At 27.3% G+C, this 22,878-nt stretch overlaps 1 protein-coding gene and 1 long non-coding RNA gene across 3 annotated transcripts in view; one reads left to right on the top strand and one right to left on the bottom strand.

The window, feature by feature from the left end:
- Window positions 1-22,878, top strand: part of LOC107453999 (QRFP-like peptide receptor) — a 39,364-nt gene that overhangs the window by 1,300 nt on the left and 15,186 nt on the right. For both annotated transcript variants that reach the window (XM_016071034.4, XM_016071033.5), the window contains exons 2-3: window positions 9,463-10,180; window positions 19,629-19,816. In XM_016071034.4, coding sequence (XP_015926520.2) covers window positions 9,811-10,180; window positions 19,629-19,816 — 558 coding nt within the window. In that variant the 5' untranslated portion in view covers window positions 9,463-9,810. The remainder of the gene's footprint in view (window positions 1-9,462; window positions 10,181-19,628; window positions 19,817-22,878) is intronic.
- On the bottom strand, window positions 14,409-14,906 carry LOC147808080 (uncharacterized). Its single transcript, XR_015434708.1, has 2 exons — window positions 14,768-14,906; window positions 14,409-14,707 (listed from the first exon to the last, which is right to left on the bottom strand). It is a non-coding gene; the product is annotated as an uncharacterized LOC147808080 (long non-coding RNA).

Raw genomic sequence — 22,878 nt, 5'->3', positions numbered from 1 at the left:
GAGAGTTAATAAGACATTAATTACGTTAATGTTTACTTCAAATATGAATAATATTTCGAATGAATTTAAGATAATTTGCTTTTACATCGTAATTTTTAAATTGGAGAAGTTATAAATTGGCACCTTTGTATTTTCTTAATTTCATGTTTACACTATTAATTTATTATTTATTAAATCAAAATAAACTTGAAGAATTTCCTTTTTAAACTCTGAAAGATATTTTTAAAAATATTGTAAAATAACTGTTTTATGTTACTTTGAGATTATGAATTTTTTCATTTGAATTTTGATCGGGAATATTTTAAGAGCGTACTTTGGAAGAGGAATTATAAAATACATTTTGCAAAGTTTTTAATTCCCAATACAAGTATTTTTTCTTCAAAGAAGTCGACTTTATTGAATATTTAAGATTTTAATAAATTGAAAAGTGGTAAAATCTTAAATATTTAATAAAATTTAATTTTCTTTTTTTTTAAAAAAAAACCTTGGATTCTGAATTATAAGCTTTGCCAGACGCATTTTATAATTTTTTTCCCGAAGTACGCTGTTAAAATATTCCGGATAAAATTACAATATAAAGTACCAGCACATTAAGTGCATCATAATCTCTAAAATTCATTTTATCGTAAAATCCATTTTATCGTAAAAGCAATTTTTGTCAAAAAATATCATACTGTAATTTCACTGTTTTATAATACATTTAATTAAAGGGATTCACGAATTTTACGGTAATTATTGCTCTAAATATTATGATGTATAAATTTCTTTCGTTCAGGTAAAATAGATTTCATTATTAAAATACCGATAACTTGATTACCTGTACTTTTCACAGTGATTTGATCTGGAATTTTTTACATTGCTGTCAGATTTCATAACTCAATCTGAAGTTTTTTTTCTAACAGATATAAAATTTACATAATTATGTATAAATTTGTTTTTAACTATTCACGTTTAGTACAACAATATTCTAAGCGTAGATACATCTTAACAAAATGTTCCTGATTAAATTATTAATAACAATTTCAGATACCTCACTTATGATACTTGGTATAAACTATGAGAACTGGTACACGGTAAAAAGTGATACTTAAATTTCATGAAACTTTCTTCGTTTTTGACGAAACTACCTGGTATATGCTACGAGCATTTCGTCAAAGTGACGAAATAACTATTATCACTTCTCCGAGGAAACGAATTCTGTCAATAATAAAAAAATATTTCGTAATTCTATTTTTTCCAAAAAACAAAATCTCGTGTTGCCTAATGAATTTAATTCTTCTAATAGTCACCGTACCCTATAGCTGGCTCAATGTCCCCTTAATTACACAAGAAAGACAGATAGAACAGAGATATAAATTACACCCAAACCCGTAGTGGGATTTCAGCTCAGGATCTTCCGGCACCAGACCAATTCCTTGACAACCATCGGTTTATTTCTTAACTTTATTTTCGATAGTCTAGCCGTCATCCTAGTTCCGTCATTCTAGTCAACAATGTCCCACAGTGCACTACGATGAGGTTTCGAGTTGTGGAAACATTTTCTTCATATATTTGAGAGTTCCCTTTTCGTCACAAACCACGCGATTTCGTGACATAATAATTCTCAAAATTAACGAAATATAGATCAAGGATTGCTATATCGTCAAAGCTGAGAGGTTTATTTCTGAGAATATAAGGTGGGGCTATTCATATGAATAAAAATTAATTTTGAATTTTTAAAGGATAAAACTTTAAACAACAACTACCTTAAAGTAATTTGAGGTAATGTTTTATATCACGGGTAAATCCAAACTCGGAAATAGAATTATTCTTTAGCATTAAAATAATATTTTTCATTTTAAAGAAACGTCAAAAACATGTTTAAAACTAACGAAATACTTATTTGGTTTTACTTCTTTTATAGAAATTAAACTACCCGGATAAATAAAACTACCGTAAGCTATAGTAATTACATTTCTGATGAAAAAGAAGCATAATTTTGGTTGATAACAACAAACTAAACAATATGCAAAGCATCTATATGATAATTTTGGTAATCTCGCAAAATTATAGTTCATATTATTACACATTTTGCTGAAATTATGCAAAAAATATACAACTCAACGAGTAAATGTTTTTCATATCATAGTCTTAGGTATTGTGATAAAATTTACCGAATTTTACCACATTTATAGAATATTATATAGTTTTATAAAACTATATTTTATTGTTAATTTTACAGAAATTATTACCAAATTGCTCCGATACAAATTACCTAACTGTTTGGTGTTCCAATCGAGATCGAAACATGGTAAAGTTTACCATGGCAAATTTGCTTTCTTAGTGTATAATCTGCTTAAACAATTATTCTTTTTTCAAAAAAATACTTAGACAAATTTGTTATAATTTAAATTCTTGACTTTTACACAGCGCTTTTAGCTTCCATTGCTTTTAAAAAATTTTTTAAATACCTTAAATTTCAGTTAATTTACTTCTAATAGATCACCACCACTATCATTTTTCAAAATTTTACAGTATTTTTAGCTAAAATATCTAATGCAATAATTGAACTTTTTATCTCCATATAACCCCCTAGGGTGGGTTGGAGTACTACTTATCTTATACAAATTTGATTTGTAAATAAATGCTGTGCTTTATAACTAGAACAATATTTATTTTAAAATTTCAAAGCAGAATCTTTAGGTGAATTGTTCATTTGTTTTGCATGTCTATGTAGCCAAGCTGATTAAATTTCTAGCAAAATATTATATTCTGTACTACATCCAACAAAATAAGGTTCAAGTGGAATAGTTCTACAAGTTAAAATTTTTCATTTAGAAAATATAAATAATGTTAATAAAATAAATTTCGTTTAAAATTATATTGCTTACAAAGAAAAAAAATTAGTTCAAAGAGACAATTATTTAATAATAATGATTTTAAAAAAAGATATATATTAAAAAAGAAAGAATTTTGCTAGAAATTTTGTCAAAATGCGACTAGTATTTAAAATTCTAGGTTACAAAGTAAAAAACACGGTTACAATGTTTTTCCTATAACAAAAGAAGAGATTTTAAGACGTTGCCAATTTTCTGATATCTTCACCCCAAGACTAAATGGCAGACTTTCTGGCGTCTTTTCCATATAACTTCGATAAAAGCTTTCCTAAATGGAATATTTTCGATCTTTATCAAATCTGAGTGAAGAGAGAATAAAATGATATTTGCATTCCTACCATATTAAAAGAGAACTCAATATTGAAAAAATATCTAGTTCCTGTTATCAATAGTAATACAAATAGTTTTTACACAGTATTTGCAATAATATATTATGCTTCTTTATTAATTTTATTTATTTCATATATTACCAATATATATTAAATTTTTGGAGAGATATTTGAGAGATATTCAAAATTTCAAAACTTTTTATGGCATTTTTATAATACTTTTGATAAATAAGAGCAACATACCGGGAGAAAAATAGGGACAGAAAAAATTGTTAAAGTGATTTAAAAAAGAACTTTGAGTTCCTTTAACTATTTCCAACATAACTCATTGATAATATACAAAAAAATATTACTGAGTAAGAAAGTAGCAAAATTTGATATAATTTTCTACCGTTTATTGCATTGCGATGTACACGATTTCGTCTTGAATGAATAACTTACATTTCTTTATATATTTTTTAAACAAAATGGATTGTTATTTTCTTACATCTTCTTCCAAGTCTCACGTGAAATATGGTATTAAATATGGTATTAAAAATGATATTCTAAAATTCTAAGCTGAAACATTAGTAAATAAAAAATGAAAAAAATACAAATAAATGGGCAAAGCTTCATCAGATAGTTTAAAATTTTCATGAAAGTAATGAATTTTATTTCAAGGACTATTGTTCGCGATTTTTATCTGGTCTACTTAACTACTTGAAAACATAAATATGAATTATTAGTTTTCTTTAAATAATGATTAGGTCTTACATATTTCTATTGGTATTTAATCAAGAACTGAACTTTTTTTCTTTACAGATTTTAAAATTTAACTATTCATAATTAAGTAATAACAAATAAGTAATAACAAATAATTAATAATCAATACTTACAAATAAATAATGTAATAAAATGAGGAGTCTGTCTGTCCCTTTTATAGTTTGCTTTATCTTCCTAAATTTTTGACAGCTGTTTAAACGGAAATTTTATTCTACACTCATAAAAATTGTTCAACAATTTCATTTAGATAGCTTGGAAAAGGTGTTGGAAAAATAGAATTTTTTTTATTGGCTTAGAATTAGCCATTGATAAAAGCAAAACTGCAAACCATTCTAATTTTTTCTTATATATTTAAATGATAACATCAGTGTTAGCTAATTTATAGCTCTCATCAATAAAGAAAAGAAATTTTCTGCCCTCTCATTAATATTGATTTTTTTTTCATTCGTAATGCCATTTTGTATGGACGAGGTAGCATAGGCAAACCACGTCACCAAATTAGCATTTCTGAATAAATCTGAAATCACGTATTTATTTTCTTCATATTATGCTTCAAAAAGGAGTTTATATAAAAGTAAATAAGATAAAATTAACGGTATTTGAAACTGAAATTTTTTTTTGTTCTTACAAATTGAGAAATAGAGAAATTCATTCTGAAGGAAGGTAAAAAACTCACCATACTATTATTGACGCCAATGATATTTTGTTGGTACTAGTTGTTTTGTTAACACCATTGTTGCTTAGTTAACTTTGGTAACAGCCACTGTTGGTATTATAGTAATTAGTGCAGTTTTAACTCTTTGACGCAGTTAGAGCACCAGTGTTCCTTTTATATATTTTTCTCAGACGCTTAAATTACTAGCAAAAATATACTTCGGTGTATATTTTAATGACAAAAAAACAGTCAAATAGTTACTAAAAAACCAGCTAGATTTTTCGTATAATTACATTTGTACTAAAACATAAAAGTAAAAAAGAAATAGTTTGGAATTTATTTATTATTCATATTCAAAAATATATCAATAATTGATTTTGCAAATTAAAAAACTTTCCATGATGAATCACTTTTGTTCTTATATCTAAATAACTGCAAATAGGGAAAATTAAAAAAAAAAATTTGGGGAGTGAGCCGTGTTTAAAAGATTTCAATTTCAATGCAGAAAAAAACACAGGTATTCCATGCTATATTTCATAATCATAATTTATTAAAATGTTTGATACAATATTTTCCACTTACTTCGACCTAAGATTACTTAAGTAATGAAAAAAATATCAAAATATATTTAGTAAAAAATTCTCTGTCAAAGGGTTAATAGGTACCAAATGTACTAATATATGTACAATGGGTATAATTATCAATTATTAAAACTCCATACATAGATACTGTGGAAAGAGATTTTTTATGGGCCCAAGAACACGGATAAGAACCAGATAAAATCACTTAACTGTTGTAAATTCTATCAAGTGACTATAATAATTTGCCCTCTTGCAACGACATTATGACAAATAATGCTGATTACAGTTATTCTTTATTTTGAGGGGACTAACAGCTAAAAACTTATTTTGCTTAATATAACAACATAAATTCCCCAGAAAGCACAAATATTAATAATAATCAATAAATGAAAATTGAAATTATTTTTGATTTATTAGCAGCAATGGTATGAGACCTTCAGTTTTGTGTTTGATTTCCGAGCGTTATTCAGCACTGATTTACTGACTATTTATTATTTTTTTCACCCAGTGCGGAGAATGGAAAATATATATGATGAAAATATATATGAAAAAATATATAAAGGAAAAAAAAAAGAATAAATGTACTATTTTATATAAAGAATTAAATAAGAATATAAATTGAGGTTAGATGCTAAAAAAAAAGACAATATTTCCCCCTCTTGAAATAACAAATCCTTAAAAATATTACTAAATAACATATTTCTTAACACAGTTTATTTCTGCATATAAACGATTCCTTATCCGGAAAACTTTCTTCGAATTTTCTAACACTTGCCTACTCAACTTCTACTTGATAAACGTACAACTTCTACTTGATATGTCACTTAAAGCGGATGTAGAAAATTGAAATATTAAGTATTCAATTTCCTTACAAGTAATCTCACCAATAAGTATACTCTCCTTTAAAACACAATAAAAAGTATCCTTTACACGCTTGATAAAATACAAATATACAGATTCGGTATTAGTTGAGGTTGAGTGTCAAATCTTAATATAAAAAAGGAAAAGAAATAAAGTGAAGATAGATTTCTCCATTTTCTCATTAAGTTAAATTTTTCGATTTTCACATTAAATTCATTGTTAAAATTTTAACCCTTTGAATTTTAAAAATCTGATTGAACAAATGTAAACACTAAATCATAATACAGTATTTTTAAATAATTTTTAAAATTATTAAAATATAGTGGTTTCTTATTACTTATTAAGCTAGAAATTTTTTAATTTTAGAGTGTGTTCTCCGACGCTTCAAGGTGATATCCTTGAGCACAGGATAAAAATAAGTGTTTAAAGTTAATTTAAAAAATTATAAAAAATAACCATATCATGTTTTTTTTAAATAAAAGCTTCTATACTGTATAACAGCTATATTGAAGTTGACATTAAAATTTACCACGAGAACAACATATTTGTAAATACGCCAAATTAAAGTGTCATATTTAAAGATTTGTTTTTAAAAATTTTCCCCCGCTAAACTTACACTGATTTCATTTACAATTAAAGTGAATCATTTAAATTTGTTTTTGAGAAAAATTACTTGAAATTGTTTTAAAAATTATTATAATTTCTTATTATGCAATATTGTGTTTAATTAAACTTAGACTTTCAGAATTTGGTATTTAAATCAAAGCATGACTATTATTTTAATCTATGTGACATAGTTATAAAGTCATTTAAAACATTTATTTATTTTCAACCTCTTAAGTTTAAACAATAAAAAAACATTTGAATAAAGCATATAATTATATTACTGAATAAGAAAAACACAACATTCAACTTCGTTATTTAATAAAAATATATTATTCATTTAAAATAATATTCCAAATTTAGAATGATGCGTTTTGCATTTTAGATATTGACGTAAACTCCCGACATTTTTACTTACGTCAATGTGGTAACACGTTAAAAAAATTGTGGAAATGAACCAGGATAAACACAGTCCATTGGCTAAGGATATCTCAGATTATACCAATTGCTCTTTAAAAGATCCGAGATAGTTTTGGAATCTAGCCAATTTCTTTTACTTTGAAATAGCAGTCATTTAACAGTTAAGACGGAAACTATGACTGAATAGAATATCAGAAAATTGTTTTACTGATTAAAAAAAACATTTTTAAAGCAGTTTTAACTGATTTTCTTTAAAAAAAATTGTAATAAATCTTAGGAGAAGGTGAAATGCAAACTAAGTGTTTCGTGAGAAATGTCTTTGAATTATATTGAATTACAGAAACGTTTATGACAAATGACAGGATATTTTAATCTTTTTAAGATGTATGAATCATTATTTAGCAAGTGAGATGTAAAAAAAGTTTCAAAAACCTCGCAGCTTCGTATTAGAATTCATATTTAGAAAATATTTTAAATAACTGAAAAAGAGCTGAAAATGGTATATATCTTAACAATAATTCAAATTTTTCAATTAGATACTGACCATTTTGGGTAAAAACAATTTCGAAACAAAAAATAAGCAATATTTCACAATTTACAGAATTATCAAAATTATGCAGAAAGCAAAAATTCTAGTACGCATGAAAAGTGCAAAAAAAGGGTGCTTTCTTAATATTTATTGATCTAGTTGTCGAGTTTTCACTTGCTGAGATTTAATCTTAATGGTTCGAATCCCTAATCTTAAATAATGTTAAATAATTGGTGCAACGATATTTTAAATTAGAAAATCAGATAGGAAAAAGGACTTTCCCATAATTAACTTACATATTTTTGACTAATTCATATTTCTTATTATCAAAATTTGGAGGGTTGCCACAATCTGGAAAAAATGGTTCTTGTAGTTGGGTCATGAGAACTGACGATAATTTGGACCGAATTTCAAGAATTTAATCATATTTCACGGTATCTCGAGAATTTCTTAAGCGAACCAAAAATTTTTTACACACAATTATAAAATTCCTTTCTTCAAAGATCTTCTATGCACGAAATTACTTTTAATAATTATTTATTACTTTTTCATTATTTAATTTAATAATAGTCAAAAAATTTTATTTGCAAGATATACAAATTTTTCATCATAGAATGATGAAAAATTTGTATTCTATTGTAATTATGAATAACAAAATACAAAATTTGAACGCAATTGGTCAAATAGTTTCTGAGTTATGAAATTTTAAAAAAAATCGTATATTTGGATTTTTGGTAAAAAAAATCTTAAAATCTTATCTTTCATCTTGCTAATCTCATGTATTGTTAGTTGATAGCATAATAGGCAGTTTCATAAGAAAATATTTATTTAGTACAGTACATCACGATAAACCTATGATTTCAACTGTTTATGTGAATGCAATAACAGTTAGAGATGGAAAAATTATTTTTGAAATTTGTTATTTCTGATTTCTGCTCAACTGTGATAAAAGTATTCCAAGATTATACATAAATTTAGGAAAGAAATGATCTTAAAAAATTAGAAAATATGCAATGCATGTTAATGGCATGGCGTATCTCATATCACAGCTACATTGTAAAAACATTCCCGATCAAATTACGGTATAAAATACCAGCACTCAGGGTGCTGGTACCTTTAACCGTAAAATCCATTTTCACTGGAACATATTACGAAGCAAAAAATCTCATATATCGTAATAATTACGGTAATAATTCGAGTGCGGTAATTACCTCAAAATTACTGAATCATTCTAATTAAATAAATATTACTGTGAAAATTACGTTATTATATTTTACGGTAAAAAATAATTTTACGGTAAAAGGGACTTAACGGATGCTGCACCCGAAGTGATGGTACTGTTTACAATAATTTGTTTGGGAATTTGTTACAGTGTAGTGCTTACGAGTTTTACGAATCTCATATCAAGATCCACTATATTCTGATTGATTTTTAAAGTTAAGGATAAAGGTTCATCGTCTGTTTTCTTGAAATTGACATTTTATTAAGGTCAAGAAAAATTTCGCAGCATTCCTGACAAAGATTGTTTACACTTGTTTGGTTATACCTGCACCCCAATTCCGATGTTTGTAAGGTTAAGGGAAACGGTTTGGCATGCAATTAATCGCTATTTAAAACACTGTATTTTAAGTTTAATGATTGTATTGAGTTTCGGCTTAAAACATTTAGACCCAGTGCTAGCCAGTTAGAGGTAGAAGTTCTTCAGACTTAAACGGAAAAAAATTATCATTCTCAGACATTTATTCCTGGTTTATTTATTATTCCAGCTTTATTATAATTTTAAATTTATAACACAATATTTGATGTGTTGATACACGCACGCTCATATTTTAATATCTATTTTCAGGTTATTCACCGATGTCCAATAATATCCAGAACATGATCCAAAAATCAGTAAACCAAGCAAAATGGCAAGAAATTTGAACCAAAACAACAAAACAAAAACAGGAACATTTGAGTGGTACCAATACAAATTAAAGTAGTTCATCAGAATTTCATAAAAAAAATAGCTAAACTACTTTCCAAGAAGCAAGAATGTGATATTGTAATTAACTTGCCTTTTTTTTGCAAGAATAAAGCCTATTATGGAAATTTCTTCCCAGGCCAAGCAGTTTTTCTGCTCAGGCTTCAAATATTAAAAAAGGAAAAAAAACGGATTATTCACTTCAGCAGCAATAAAACAGCAATAGAAAAAATGTCCCTAAATGACACTTTATGCGAAGAGATACTCAAATTTGAACTTCAGAAGCCGCCTCTAAGTTTTGAGAATCATACATACCATCGAGAACCTTACATCTTCAAGACGTTGATTTTCACAGACTATGTGAAGATTGTAGCTTACATATTTCTTATTTTGGGTGGAATACTTGGAAACATTAGTATCATTCTGACTGTTTCTCTGAATAGATCCATGCGGACAACTATAAATTATTATGTTGCAAACCTGGCAGTAGCAGATGCACTGATATGCATTTTTTGCATGGGACCACATTTTATTTACACTCTTACATATCCAGTATTTACGCTTGGTGAATTCATGTGCAAGTTCAATCCTTTTACTCAAAGTAAGTAAATGATTTGTTATTTCCTTGAATCACATTCTCTTTAATTTCTTTTTTCTTGGGTTTCAAGTTTTTATTTTTAAAAGTTTCATACTATAAACAAGGCGGCTAATAACTCTTTTTCTCCATTCAAGCAGTTTTAGTATTTTTTAAAGTATAAATTTAACTTTAAATTCAGCACAGAAACCATTAAAATTTTATAGATCTTGTAAATATTTTCGAAATTTCTTGACTGCTTTTATGCACCCTACGCAGAGATAAATAGATTAGTAAACATGGATTTAAATATAAATTGAAAAAGAACTTCAAACGAAACCAAAGAAATGCATTCCTTACGCACTTCAGCATCATTCAAAATAGCCAGCAATGTAAAAAAAATTAAATAAAAATTTGAAAGGATTCAAGGATACTCTTGATTTTTTTTGGAACACCACAACCCATATTACCAGACGGATTGATTTAAATATCAACAGATACGGGAAAAACTTCACCATTTCTAAATTTGTCTTGCGAAGATACTATATATATATATATATATATATATATATATATATATATATATATATATATATATATATATATATATATATATATATATATATATATATATATATATATATATATATATATATATATATATATATATATATTGTGATGCCAGAATTGGCATACACATATTTATTTCCTATCTTTTAAAATATCTTTGATTACTTAAGCTGATTTTTTTATTAATAGAATTACATTTAAAAATCAATCAAAAACTTAATCTTTTAAATGAACATAAAATATTTATTTCTTCTCTTCCAGATCAATGTAACGGATACTTTCTTTTTATTTCATTACTAATGCAGACTTATATATTCACTGTCGCCTCTAATCGAAAACAAAAATCTATTTATAACTTTTTATTCTAATAATCCAACGGCTAAATGTTTCGGTTGCATGGTTGTAATAGTTCACATAAATTTGTTGGCGACTCGTGATCACCAAGGTATTATTTTAACTCTATATTGATATGCTGGTTGGCCTTGTTTTGGCTATGCTATATTTTAATAAATCGCCAATTTTGGATCTCCTACCCATGCTTCTCCTGTGTCCGATGGGAACAAATTACATGTACTTTTAATTTGGCTTTTGACTAGGCAGGTTGTGGGGATTCGTCTCCCATGGCCTGACCTATTTTAATATTATTATGCAAAAATTAATTCAACTGAAATTCGTATGGATATATATTCATATATTGTAACTCGAGCTCTGCAAATATATACTACTAAATAAAAGCCTTTTTATTAAATATGATCCAGTTCAAGTATTCTTTTCATCACCCTTCTGTTTTCATCACCATCTTCAATTTGCCAATAATCTTCAACTTGGCCCACTATACCAATCTACAAACTCCATCCACACTGGAAATAATAACCTTCTTTCAAAAATTGGCACACTGAAGAATCATCTTCTTCATAAAAATGATGCCTAGTTACAAGGAACGAATTGGGTTATCAACGCAAGTCTTTAAAAGCATCTACTGATCTTCAAGTCCATAAATTTTGTATCTTCACGGCTACTTTATACTTCATACTGGAGCTCATGCTTAGCGGAGAATGTGCAAAGCTGCGAATGCAATTGGAATTCGATGAAACTTGACCCTGGAATGGTTTCTTTAGATGTTCGACTTTCCCCCTCCTACGCTACTCGAAAGAAATATCTATTAATTTATGATTCATCATAAAGAAGAAACTAAATTTGTGTTTCCTTCAACTCTCGTCTTGCTTTTGATTTCGTTTTCATCAGGATTTCATCGAACAGTTATCCGTTACGTATCCTTTCAATTATTTATATTTTATGTTTACAACATTTAATTGAATTTAAAAATTTTTGTATGACAAATTTATAGAGCATTTGACTTAAAATTTTTTTTTAGAAGTTAAAAATATAATAGAAAATTTTTAATTTTATTTAATTACAACCTGAAATTTTGTAATTTATCCAGTTAAGCGGCATATTTGATTTTATTATTAGCCTTTTGGTGATGTTTATACAGTTGAAGAATTTATTGAAAATTGAATTATTGTTGGAATTAACTTGAATTCTGAAACGAATATATTTTCACAGGATTTGAATAATTTAGTTTATATTTTTATTTCAATGATAAGGATTTGTAATTAATCAATATACAAAAGAAATGATATGTAAAATCAATTTTTCCATATTTTTGATTTCTATAAAAAAAAAAAAAATCGAGTGTTATATATTTTATTCGAGTGTTGCATTTTTTTAAAAATGAACATTAATGATGTTTTCAGTGATTTTAGGGAATTTTTATTTGTTCTTAGCAATAACATTTAAGAGTTTTTATTGTCCACATTTATTATTCTATAAAATGATATTTGAGTTATGATTTTAAATTGCCTATAACTCGTGAATTAAACTATTTTAATGTCTGAACTGAACGATGTAAATATACTTTGGTATTCAAGAAATTTATTTTTGGTAAATTACAAGGAATGTTTTCAGACTTTCTTGCGTTCTGTTTTTATGGTGTTATGGGAGCTTTAGTGTTTCTGCATCTGATTTTACCAGTAAGCAAACTTTGTTAATTTGAAAAATATCTTCAACTCTTGTATTCATATAACAGACAATTTCTTCAAAGCAAAACAAGAATTGATTATAGAGTTGGTTTGGTGTAATTTGCATGTGGAGTTTCTTTAGGTATCTTGTATTTACAGATCGTGAGGTGTTTGACATTCTACTTATGTATAATAATTTCTGCAATCAAATTTTGCTATCTAATTAAGAATAACAGAACTTAAATATTCATATCATATATAGGTTCATAAAAAGAATTTCAATTTTGTCTGATTTAATTGGTCATTTTAACATTATTTATGTTACCGTTAATATTTTGGGTTGATCATTATCAAGAATTGCAATATTACAATATAAAGAAATTGATTTTATACTGTTTGCCATAAATTGATATACTATATATATATTTATTTCAAGTGCATTTTTAAAATTATTGTTGATTTACAAATGTTATTAAACTAAACCAGAAATGTATCTTAAATAATACTGATAATAATAATGATATACTTTATAAACCCTTATGCACACTTAAATTTTGCAATTTAAATTAGCTTCAAGATAATTAAGTTATTTTGAAGTACTCATAAATATCAATAATTAACTATCTATTTTTTTGAAATGTTGAAATTTTCAAATAAGATAACTGTACTTAAATATGGAATATTGACCTCTGCACAAAAACACAATAGGGAATAACATGTTATAAAAATGTATTATAAGGATTAAGCTATCCCAAAGTGATTCTTAATCAGTACTTATAGTAGTGTAACATAATTTCACCCAGATTTTTTAAGAAGTAAAATAATAAACACACAATTACACACTTTTGTTATCTTATGAAACCGTGTTAGTCTGATATTCCAATTCTTTAGAAATTAGGCTGGTATGAGTGTTTGAAAATTAAAGATTTCAACCTCTATATTTTTTTCTTTAATTAAAAATTTCATTAACTGTCTCATTGTTGCTGTTGTTTTGCATGGAGGCATCTGTGCGGAATGATTTATGGTGATTTTCTTTACTTAGGTGCCAGGTAATTAAAATTCATTAAGTGACAAAGGGATATTTTTATAATAAGATGAACATAGTAATAAAATAATTCATCTAATATTTTTTTATTTTACAATAGCTATTATATTTATCACAAATAGTTTTTCTCTTACAAAAGCAAGCTATTTTATTCAATGCAAGTGCATATTCAATAGGGTTAATCCAAATAGTTACTCACGAATATTTTGTTTCATCAAAACATAAGTAAATTCAGAAATTTTATTATTATATATATATATAAAAAAAAAAAAGAAATTCTATTGATTTGAGCAATGCAATTGTCAAATATTTTTTTAATATTCGAATTTCTATTAAATAAGTGTCTAACTGAGCTAAAAATAAATTCATGAAATTCAAAATAAGAATAATTGAGCATTTTTATATAATGTGATAATATTTTCCTTCATTAAAATGAAGTGAATTTTTATATATGCAGTAAAAAAAAAAAAAAAAAAAAAACAATAACTTTAATCTTCTTGAATATAATATACAGCCATGATAGTATAAATGATAATACAATGCATCATGTATGCAAAAATTCAGGTTAGAATCCTGATCATAGGCATGCTATAACATTAATTCAGAAGTTGATAGGGTTAAAAAAAAAAAAAAAAACTATAAAATTATTTTACCTTGAATTTAATACTAGATAGCTGTGATAGTATAACTGTTAATACATTGTGTCACAAAAATTCAGGTTGGAATCCTGATCACATGTTTTCTAGATCATATTAGTTAGTTCAAAGGTTAAAAAAAAAAAAATGTTAAATAAAAATATAGATATATATGCTGCATTTTTAGATAATTTTGCCTCTGAAATAATAGAGATGATTTTACCTCTTGAAATATAAGAGATGATAATTTTGCCTCTTGAAATATAAGAGATGATAATTTTGCCTCTTGAAATATAAGAGATGATAATTTTGCCTCTTGAAATATAAGAGATGATAATTTTGCCCCTTATGAAAAAGGGATGACTAAACCTAGGTAAATAAAATAACAGTCTGATCAACTGTTTACTTAGAGCTACAATAAAAGCTCATATTTTTTTGAATTGTATGCTCATGCTCAGTTAATGTTTCTAATAATAACAATAAACTAAAGAATTGTATTGACACTTATAATTATTTGAATATTTGATACTAATAAACATTTTATTAATTTATAATCAGAAATATGGAATATGATAAGATAAATTGCACTTATATGTTTAATTATAGACAGTATATGCATATCAATGTTGAAAAGTATTAATGACTATGGAAAATATTTGGTAAATGAAATGATTATGCAAATTATGTTGTTTGTTGCTGATAAAGTTTTCTCAAGTTCGAGAGAAATTAGAATATCCTGTCCAGGTGATGACAATGCCCAGCTAGTTTCACATCAACATAAGATTTAATAACATGAGTATTGAAAATATATTTTTGAAAAATAACTGTATGTCGAAAAATTTTTTTGAATAGTAATTTTACTTTGATATTTAACTTTACATAAGTGTATATTATAAGTTCCATGGATATATTATGTTTCAATGCATAAAATTTTTTTGTAACATGGGGGAGATCCATTAATTTAAAAAAAAAATATCTATATATACATATTTTTTTTCTGTGTTCAGCGGGGATATATGTGATGCCAGAATTGGCATACACATATTTATTTCCTATCTTTTAAAATATCTTTGATTACTTAAGCTGATTTTTTTATTAATAGAATTACATTTAAAAATCAATCAAAAACTTAATCTTTTAAATGAACATAAAATATTTATTTCTTCTCTTCCAGATCAATGTAACGGATACTTTCTTTTTATTTCATTACTAATGCAGACTTATATATTCACTGTCGCCTTTAATCGAAAACAAAAATCTATTTATAACTTTTTATTCTAATAATCCAACGGCTAAATGTTTCGGTTGCATGGTTGTAATAGTTCACATAAATTTGTTGGCGACTCGTGATCACCAAGGTATTATTTTAACTCTATATTGATATGCTGGTTGGCCTTGTTTTGGCTATGCTATATTTTAATAAATCGCCAATTTTGGATCTCCTACCCATGCTTCTCCTGTGTCCGATGGGAACAAATTACATGTACTTTTAATTTGGCTTTTGACTAGGCAGGTTGTGGGGGATTCGTCTCCCATGGCCTGACCTATTTTAATATTATTATGCAAAAATTAATTCAACTGAAATTCGTATGGATATATATTCATATATTGTAACTCGAGCTCTGCAAATATATACTACTAAATAAAAGCCTTTTTATTAAATATGATCCAGTTCAAGTATTCTTTTCATCACCCTTCTGTTTTCATCACCATCTTCAATTTGCCAATAATCTTCAACTTGGCCCACTATACCAATCTACAAACTCCATCCACACTGGAAATAATAACCTTCTTTCAAAAATTGGCACACTGAAGAATCATCTTCTTCATATATATATATATATATATATATATATATATATATATATATATATATATATATATATATATATATCGTAACCTGACAAACTTGTTGCGAAAACATTTTAAATCATTTGTGAAAAACGCCAGTAATTGTAACTACATTTCTACATTTGAATTCTCTACCACTTTGTATATTACATTTTGAGTTTAATTTGTATTTTCGTGATTTCTTTAATTTGCTTTTTTTGCTTGATTGTTTTGTTTAGCATTTATTGTTTTATGGTGAATGTTTTGCTATTTTCGTTTCAGCTTTTCATGCTTCTCACACTGTTGTATTGATATATTTTGCTTTGACTATATTGATACAACATTAGAAAGCACCTTTTTCGGATATATGTATGAGAGCTAAGGACGAAATTATGTCTTTTCCTTATTTTTTTCCTGTTTAATTCTCTTTTTCTCATTATTAGAATTTTTCTTATAAGTTTTTTAAATATTTTTTCTTCTCCCTGAAAAAAATCTTTACATCTTTTTCCATGTTTTCTCTATACTCTCTCTCTGCATATATATATATATATATATATATATATATATATATATATATATATATATATATATATATATATATATATATATATATATATATATATATATATATATATATATACGTACGTCGACAGAAAGAAAACAAATGAGAACCTAGCTAACAGTGAGTATTTAAAAATTCATCCGCACAAAGAGCAACTTAATTTCTCCCACTCCTAGAAAAGAAAATATGAAAAAGTAAAAGTTGTTCAAAATTTCTAAATTCTCGAGACGCAAAAGGAGTTAAAATTATATACCATCAGATTATCAATGATATAAGACATAAGCTGTTGATTTTTCATAATTCTGAATACGCTACTGACATATTCAATACAATATTTTTACTACCTATGATAAAATATCTATCTTATTTTTCTGAGAATTACTCAGATAAAACTTATAAAAGGCATCCAAATTCTTATTCTCGAAAGTTATCTTTGTTTACTTTGCTTTTATCAAAGTTGGTGAAATTAAATATTGAGGGCTATTGCAACCTATAGTGTATTTGGTCGCTTATTTCGCCTCAGCTGATAAATCTGTTATTAGAAAGATAATCTCACACCTTTTTGTAAAGAAAAAACTATTAATAATTGTTCTGATACCATGCAAGTACCTTGAACTATTACATACTTAAGGCATTATTCATTTTTCATTATATGAAATGCTAATGTTAGGAGTGATAGACGAATAAAACATTTACTTCTGAAACCGAATTAGATAATAAAAGAGGAAAAAATTCTATTCGTAAATCTAGATAATATGTTTACTGTTTTAACAAATAGTTGTGCATTTTACACTTACAATCATTTGGATGGAAACAAAACGCCGAGACAAACGTCAACAAAAGTGACTACATTTGACATATACGATATTAATGTTTAGCTAAGCTACATAACTGTAGAAATGCAATTAGAACCAAATGAAGTTCATTATAGATAAAAGTCCCCTATCGTTACTAAATTGCGCAAGAAAAATTTATAGAAAATGTTTAATAAGAGCATGTTTAGCCCAAATTCTTCAAATTTAAAAGTAATAATACTGTCAATATATAGGTGAACATTTAGCAAATATTGTAATGCGGTACACATTTAAAACGGGCTTGGTATAAAAAAAAAGTAGACGACAAATTTTATTTAGGTACATAAATTGTTTAAAAGTCATTTATAAAAAATTTCTAATAAGACTAATTTTGTCCAAATACAATCACTCTTATTTCAGAGCATGTAAATCACCAACGTAAAGGTGGACATGTCCTCCTTTTCCCCGCCAAAGGTGTGAAGCTTTTAAAATTTTTTGTAATGCTGAATTCAATTAAAACTTATTTTAAGTTCAACCTAAGTTTAAGATATTTATATTGGTCAAAAAATATTTATAGAAAATATTTAATAAGAATTAGCTTTGTCGAATTCCTATTAATCTTCGATTTCAGTGTATTTGAATCTCCAATATAAGGATGGACAAGTTTATAAGGATGAAGTTCTTGTAACGCCGAGTTCATATAAAAATGGTTTCATACTAAAAATGAACTTGAAAATATCAGAAAAAACCTTCATTAGACAAGAACTATTTGCAGAAAATTTTTCATGAGTATTTGCTTCGTTCAAGTGTGTCTGATTTTGGAGTGAGCAATCACCAAATTAAGGGTGGATAATCTACGGAGCTCTTATAATATTTTGTAATGATGAATTCATTTAAAACTAGTTTCATATTGAAACTAAACGTCAAATTATTGGAAGAAACCTTAATTGATCAAGAAATATTTATCGAAAATATTTAATAAGAAGTTGTTTAGACTAAGTATCTTTTTATTTCAGTATACGTAAATCGTCCGCATAAACGTGGAGAATCTTCGAATTCTTTATAATATTTTGCAAAGTCGAATTCATTTAAAACTGATTTCATAATAAAAAGTAAACGTCAAATTAAGAAATTTTCGAAGGTCAAAAAAGAAACCATTATTGGTTAAGAAATATTTATAGAAAATATTTAATAAGATCTTGTTTATTTCAGCGATTTTAATTTGCGCTGTAGCTTTTCCTTATTTTAAGATACAATATCGTCTTTTCATATTCTAGAAAACAACGTTTTAGAAAAACATGTGAAAATATTGTCCTGAAATTGACCAGTGCTATGCATAAGCAGGATATGGGAACTTTTACTAGCTGCCAGCGTCAATAAGTGTAACAATAAAACAATAGATATTGCTGGAAGGGCTAGAACAGTTCAACACAGAAAAGGAGAAAATCGTACGTTTCTAAGTCAAGTTAAGAGAATCTGATCAATAGTTACTACTAAAAATTGTAGTTGCTTAGTGATAAAATAACATTTGATTATTACTAAGGGCTAGTATAAGTTACTATATTGAGTGTATTTACAATGTGTTAAAGAACGTATTCACGATCTGAGTCTCTTATGTGGAATTTGCATCCCGAACAGTTGCTGCCATCAACAACAAGCATCTTGTCATTTATATTTTATGTTTTTCAGAACTCTGACAAAAGAGCAACCAAACATACGAGTACTTTTATCAGATTGTACAGTATATTGAAGGAACACAATACAATTTTATTTGAATGAAATATAAATAACAAGTAGCATTTGTCTATCTTTCACTACATTATTACAATCTTTCTATTAATTATGTTAATAGCTATTTTTAATTTGCACGTTTCTTTTATATATATTTATTACGGAAACTATATAATTTTGAAAGCAAACTAATATATTTGTTTCAAATACAGCTAGTTAATTTAATATCAATTGAATCAAATGGAAGTAATTTTGATACATTTTCTTTTTTTTTTTTAAATTTTTAGTGGTGTGTTTAACTACCAGTGTATTAACGCTTTCTGCAATTTCTTGTGACCGATTTGTGGCAATCATGTTTCCTCTTCATGTAAGGATCACGAAGCAACGCACATCCAATGTAATGGCTATAATTTGGATAATATCATCGGTAGTTTCAATTCCATTCCTTATTGTGAAACAGCACAATGTATTCCAGGTATGTGCTTCCTTATAATTAATTCTTAATTCAAATGCGGCAACTGTCTAAAACTGCGTAATATATTTAAAAGTAAAATTATAGGAGAAGTAATAAATAATGGTTTATAATAGAATACTTTGCTCGCTAATGCTTGCAAAAAGCAAAAGCTAATATCGGCAACTTTTGCTATCTCTACTGCTAACAATAATGAATTTTCGCATTTTCTAGTAACTGAAGTTGAAAAATAATATTTAGGACAACATTTCCTTTACCTAAGGCCAAGCCGGAAGACATTAAAAGCAAGAGATAGAAATCAGGGGGGGGGGACATGTATTAAAAAAATGGTTTGTATTTTAAGCATAAATGTATCCAATTAAAGTAGTAATAAGTAAATATTTAAAATTTAGATTTGAAAACAGTGTATGTTATAAAAGATACAAAATATATTGCTCAGAATGAGCCCTTTAAGGAGAAATTGATTTTCGAAAATTGCTAAAAATTAACTATTGTAAAGTAACGTTCAGATACTAAACACAATTTGTTATTTTAAATTAATTTAATCACAGGCTGTTATGAAAACTTTGAAAATCTCTGAAATCAACGAGATTGAGACATTCTATGGTTCTTGTGATAGGAAGCATTATATATTTCTTTGTTAGATCAGAGAAAAAACTATATAATATAAGACAAAGATTAACCGGAATTTAATGATATCATTATGCAAACTGTATTGGAATTAAAAATATTTGGAAAAATAGAATTGCAAACCAGATTTGGTGGAAAAATAAAGTCCATAAAATCAGATTTCTGAAGTGACAAAAACATATGCTCTTCTTAAAAAAGGGGAAAAAAATCAGCAATTATTTATTTTTTTCATTTTGTGCTGTGGGCTAATTCTGGATCCTTAATTCTATTTCGAAAACAGAATCCGATTATGGTTGTTAAAATTGGCGATTTACGACTGCAATCAATTTTTTTCCGCAGTATTCTGTCTTTCGAGTCTCTTATTTTAGATTAAATGTACAGATAAAAGAGCTTGTTACAGTAGAAGTTTTTTCAACTGAGTGTTTCATTTTATTATGATCTAGTCAAACAGAAATAAATTGTCAGGAAATATCGTTTGTAACCTCAAAAATATTGAAAATACAAATTGGAAACCTTGAACAATTCATAAACATTAAGCAACTCAAGTAAATTACTTAATTTTTACCTGCAAATTTCACCCTTCCATTTTGTTGTTTACCATCAACAAGACAACTTCAAATTAGTGATACATATATTGTACAAAATTGGGAAAGAATTGCAGAATTTAAAAAAAAAAGTTGCTGAGAGTTGGAACTGTAAAATCTATAACTGTTATATTTCGATTGTTAATCGATGACGGTGAAGTAAAATATTCTATTTCTTAGCTTTAGAAAAAGATAGAGGCGTTGAAAAACATATTAAATTTAAAATGCTTGAGTTTATTAAATCAAAAGAACTTGTTATGCATTACTTGTTTCCACAATATTCCATTATCACTAGTCCTACAGTTGACGAATCATGGAGACACAATTCCCAGTAGAACGCCGAAGTCAAGCATCACTGGCTGTGGTCAATAAGAGTGTGAGTGACCACCTTAATCATCCACCGTCGGGAACGAGATTGCGGGGTATCAGACCTCGTTAAACTGCTCTACTATAAAATGCTTGACTTCTTGAATGGGAAGCCATCCCCTCTTCAAAGGATCAAAATTGTGATGGCATTTCTTTGGATCATCCTCAGGGATTTCTCTGACCGTTGCTAATAGCCCATTATGCAGCTCTGGTGCGACGTAAAAAAAAGTGCCTAGTTACCATAATGACAATCTAAATATACATTTTTTTGAAATGAAAAAAAAGTTAATATTAGAAGTGGCAAATAATTATTTGACTGAGGAAAAAATTATCGAAATCTAACTATACTCCGTTGGAAGTTTAAAAAAGATCATTGCAGTATACAGGGATGCTACGCCTGCGCCATTTGCGACAAACTGAGACAAAACGGCATAACTGCGCCATTTTGCGACATTCAGCTCAGTTTCTGCCAAAGCTGCGCCATTCTGAGACAAAACGTCCAAAATTTGGCAAACCTGAATTCAGTTTCAAATATTAATCCGCATCGCCGTGAGTCATTGGAGATCATTTTGCCGTTCACGTCTCCACGGGATGAAAGACTTCCGCGAAAAAGCGGAAATCCGATTTTTTCTCCCAATTTTTAAAATTTTCGACCATGTTCCAAAAACTAAAATTTTTAGGGAGTCCAATTAGAGAAACCCAAGCCGCCGGAACGATAGTCGGATTCTCGCGACTTCCGCTATAGAGTGGAAAGGAGTCTAAGCGTTTCGTTTCGACCACCGGTAATTGATTTTTTTTTCTTCGTTTGGCTGATTTTCGGAATTTTAAATATTAGGAACTGCGCTGGAATATGCTAAAATCGCGATTTTTAATCAGACGATTTTAATATCAATCATCGATTTTCGTATTTAACTGATTTAAAACTTATGTGTTGCGATTTTTTTTACGCTGTTTAAAAATCGTACTAGCAATTCCTATTCACTCAATTTAAAAATTCAATATCGCGATCTGTATTTTCGCGAGTTTAAAATCCAACGTCGCGATTCGTATTCACGCATTTTTAAATCCAATATTGCGATTCGTTATCACGGAGTTGTAATATCAGATCTCGTTTTTCGTATTTGTACGCTATTTAAAAATTACTCATTGCGATTCGTATTCACGTGATCTAAAAATTATTCATCGTGATTCTTATTTACGCGATTTAAAAATTCAATATCGCTATTTGTATTTTCGCGTTTTTAAAATCCAACAGCGCTATTCTTATTCACGTGATTTTAAAATTCAAAATCGTGATTCATATTCACGTGATTTTAAAATCCAACCGCACGATTCATATTCACGCGATTTTAAAATCCAACCGCACGATTCATATTCACGCGATTTTAAAATCCAATATCGTGATTTGTGTTTTTTAAATCCAACAGCGTGATTCATATTCACATGATTTTGTAATCCAAAATCGCGATTCATATTCACGCGATT

Source organism: Parasteatoda tepidariorum, chromosome 6 (assembly GCF_982258835.1).
Source record: "Parasteatoda tepidariorum strain Cologne lab strain chromosome 6, Ptep-v5.0, whole genome shotgun sequence".
NCBI lineage: Eukaryota > Metazoa > Arthropoda > Arachnida > Araneae > Theridiidae > Parasteatoda > Parasteatoda tepidariorum.
This window is presented reverse-complemented; position numbering and strand designations above follow the sequence as displayed.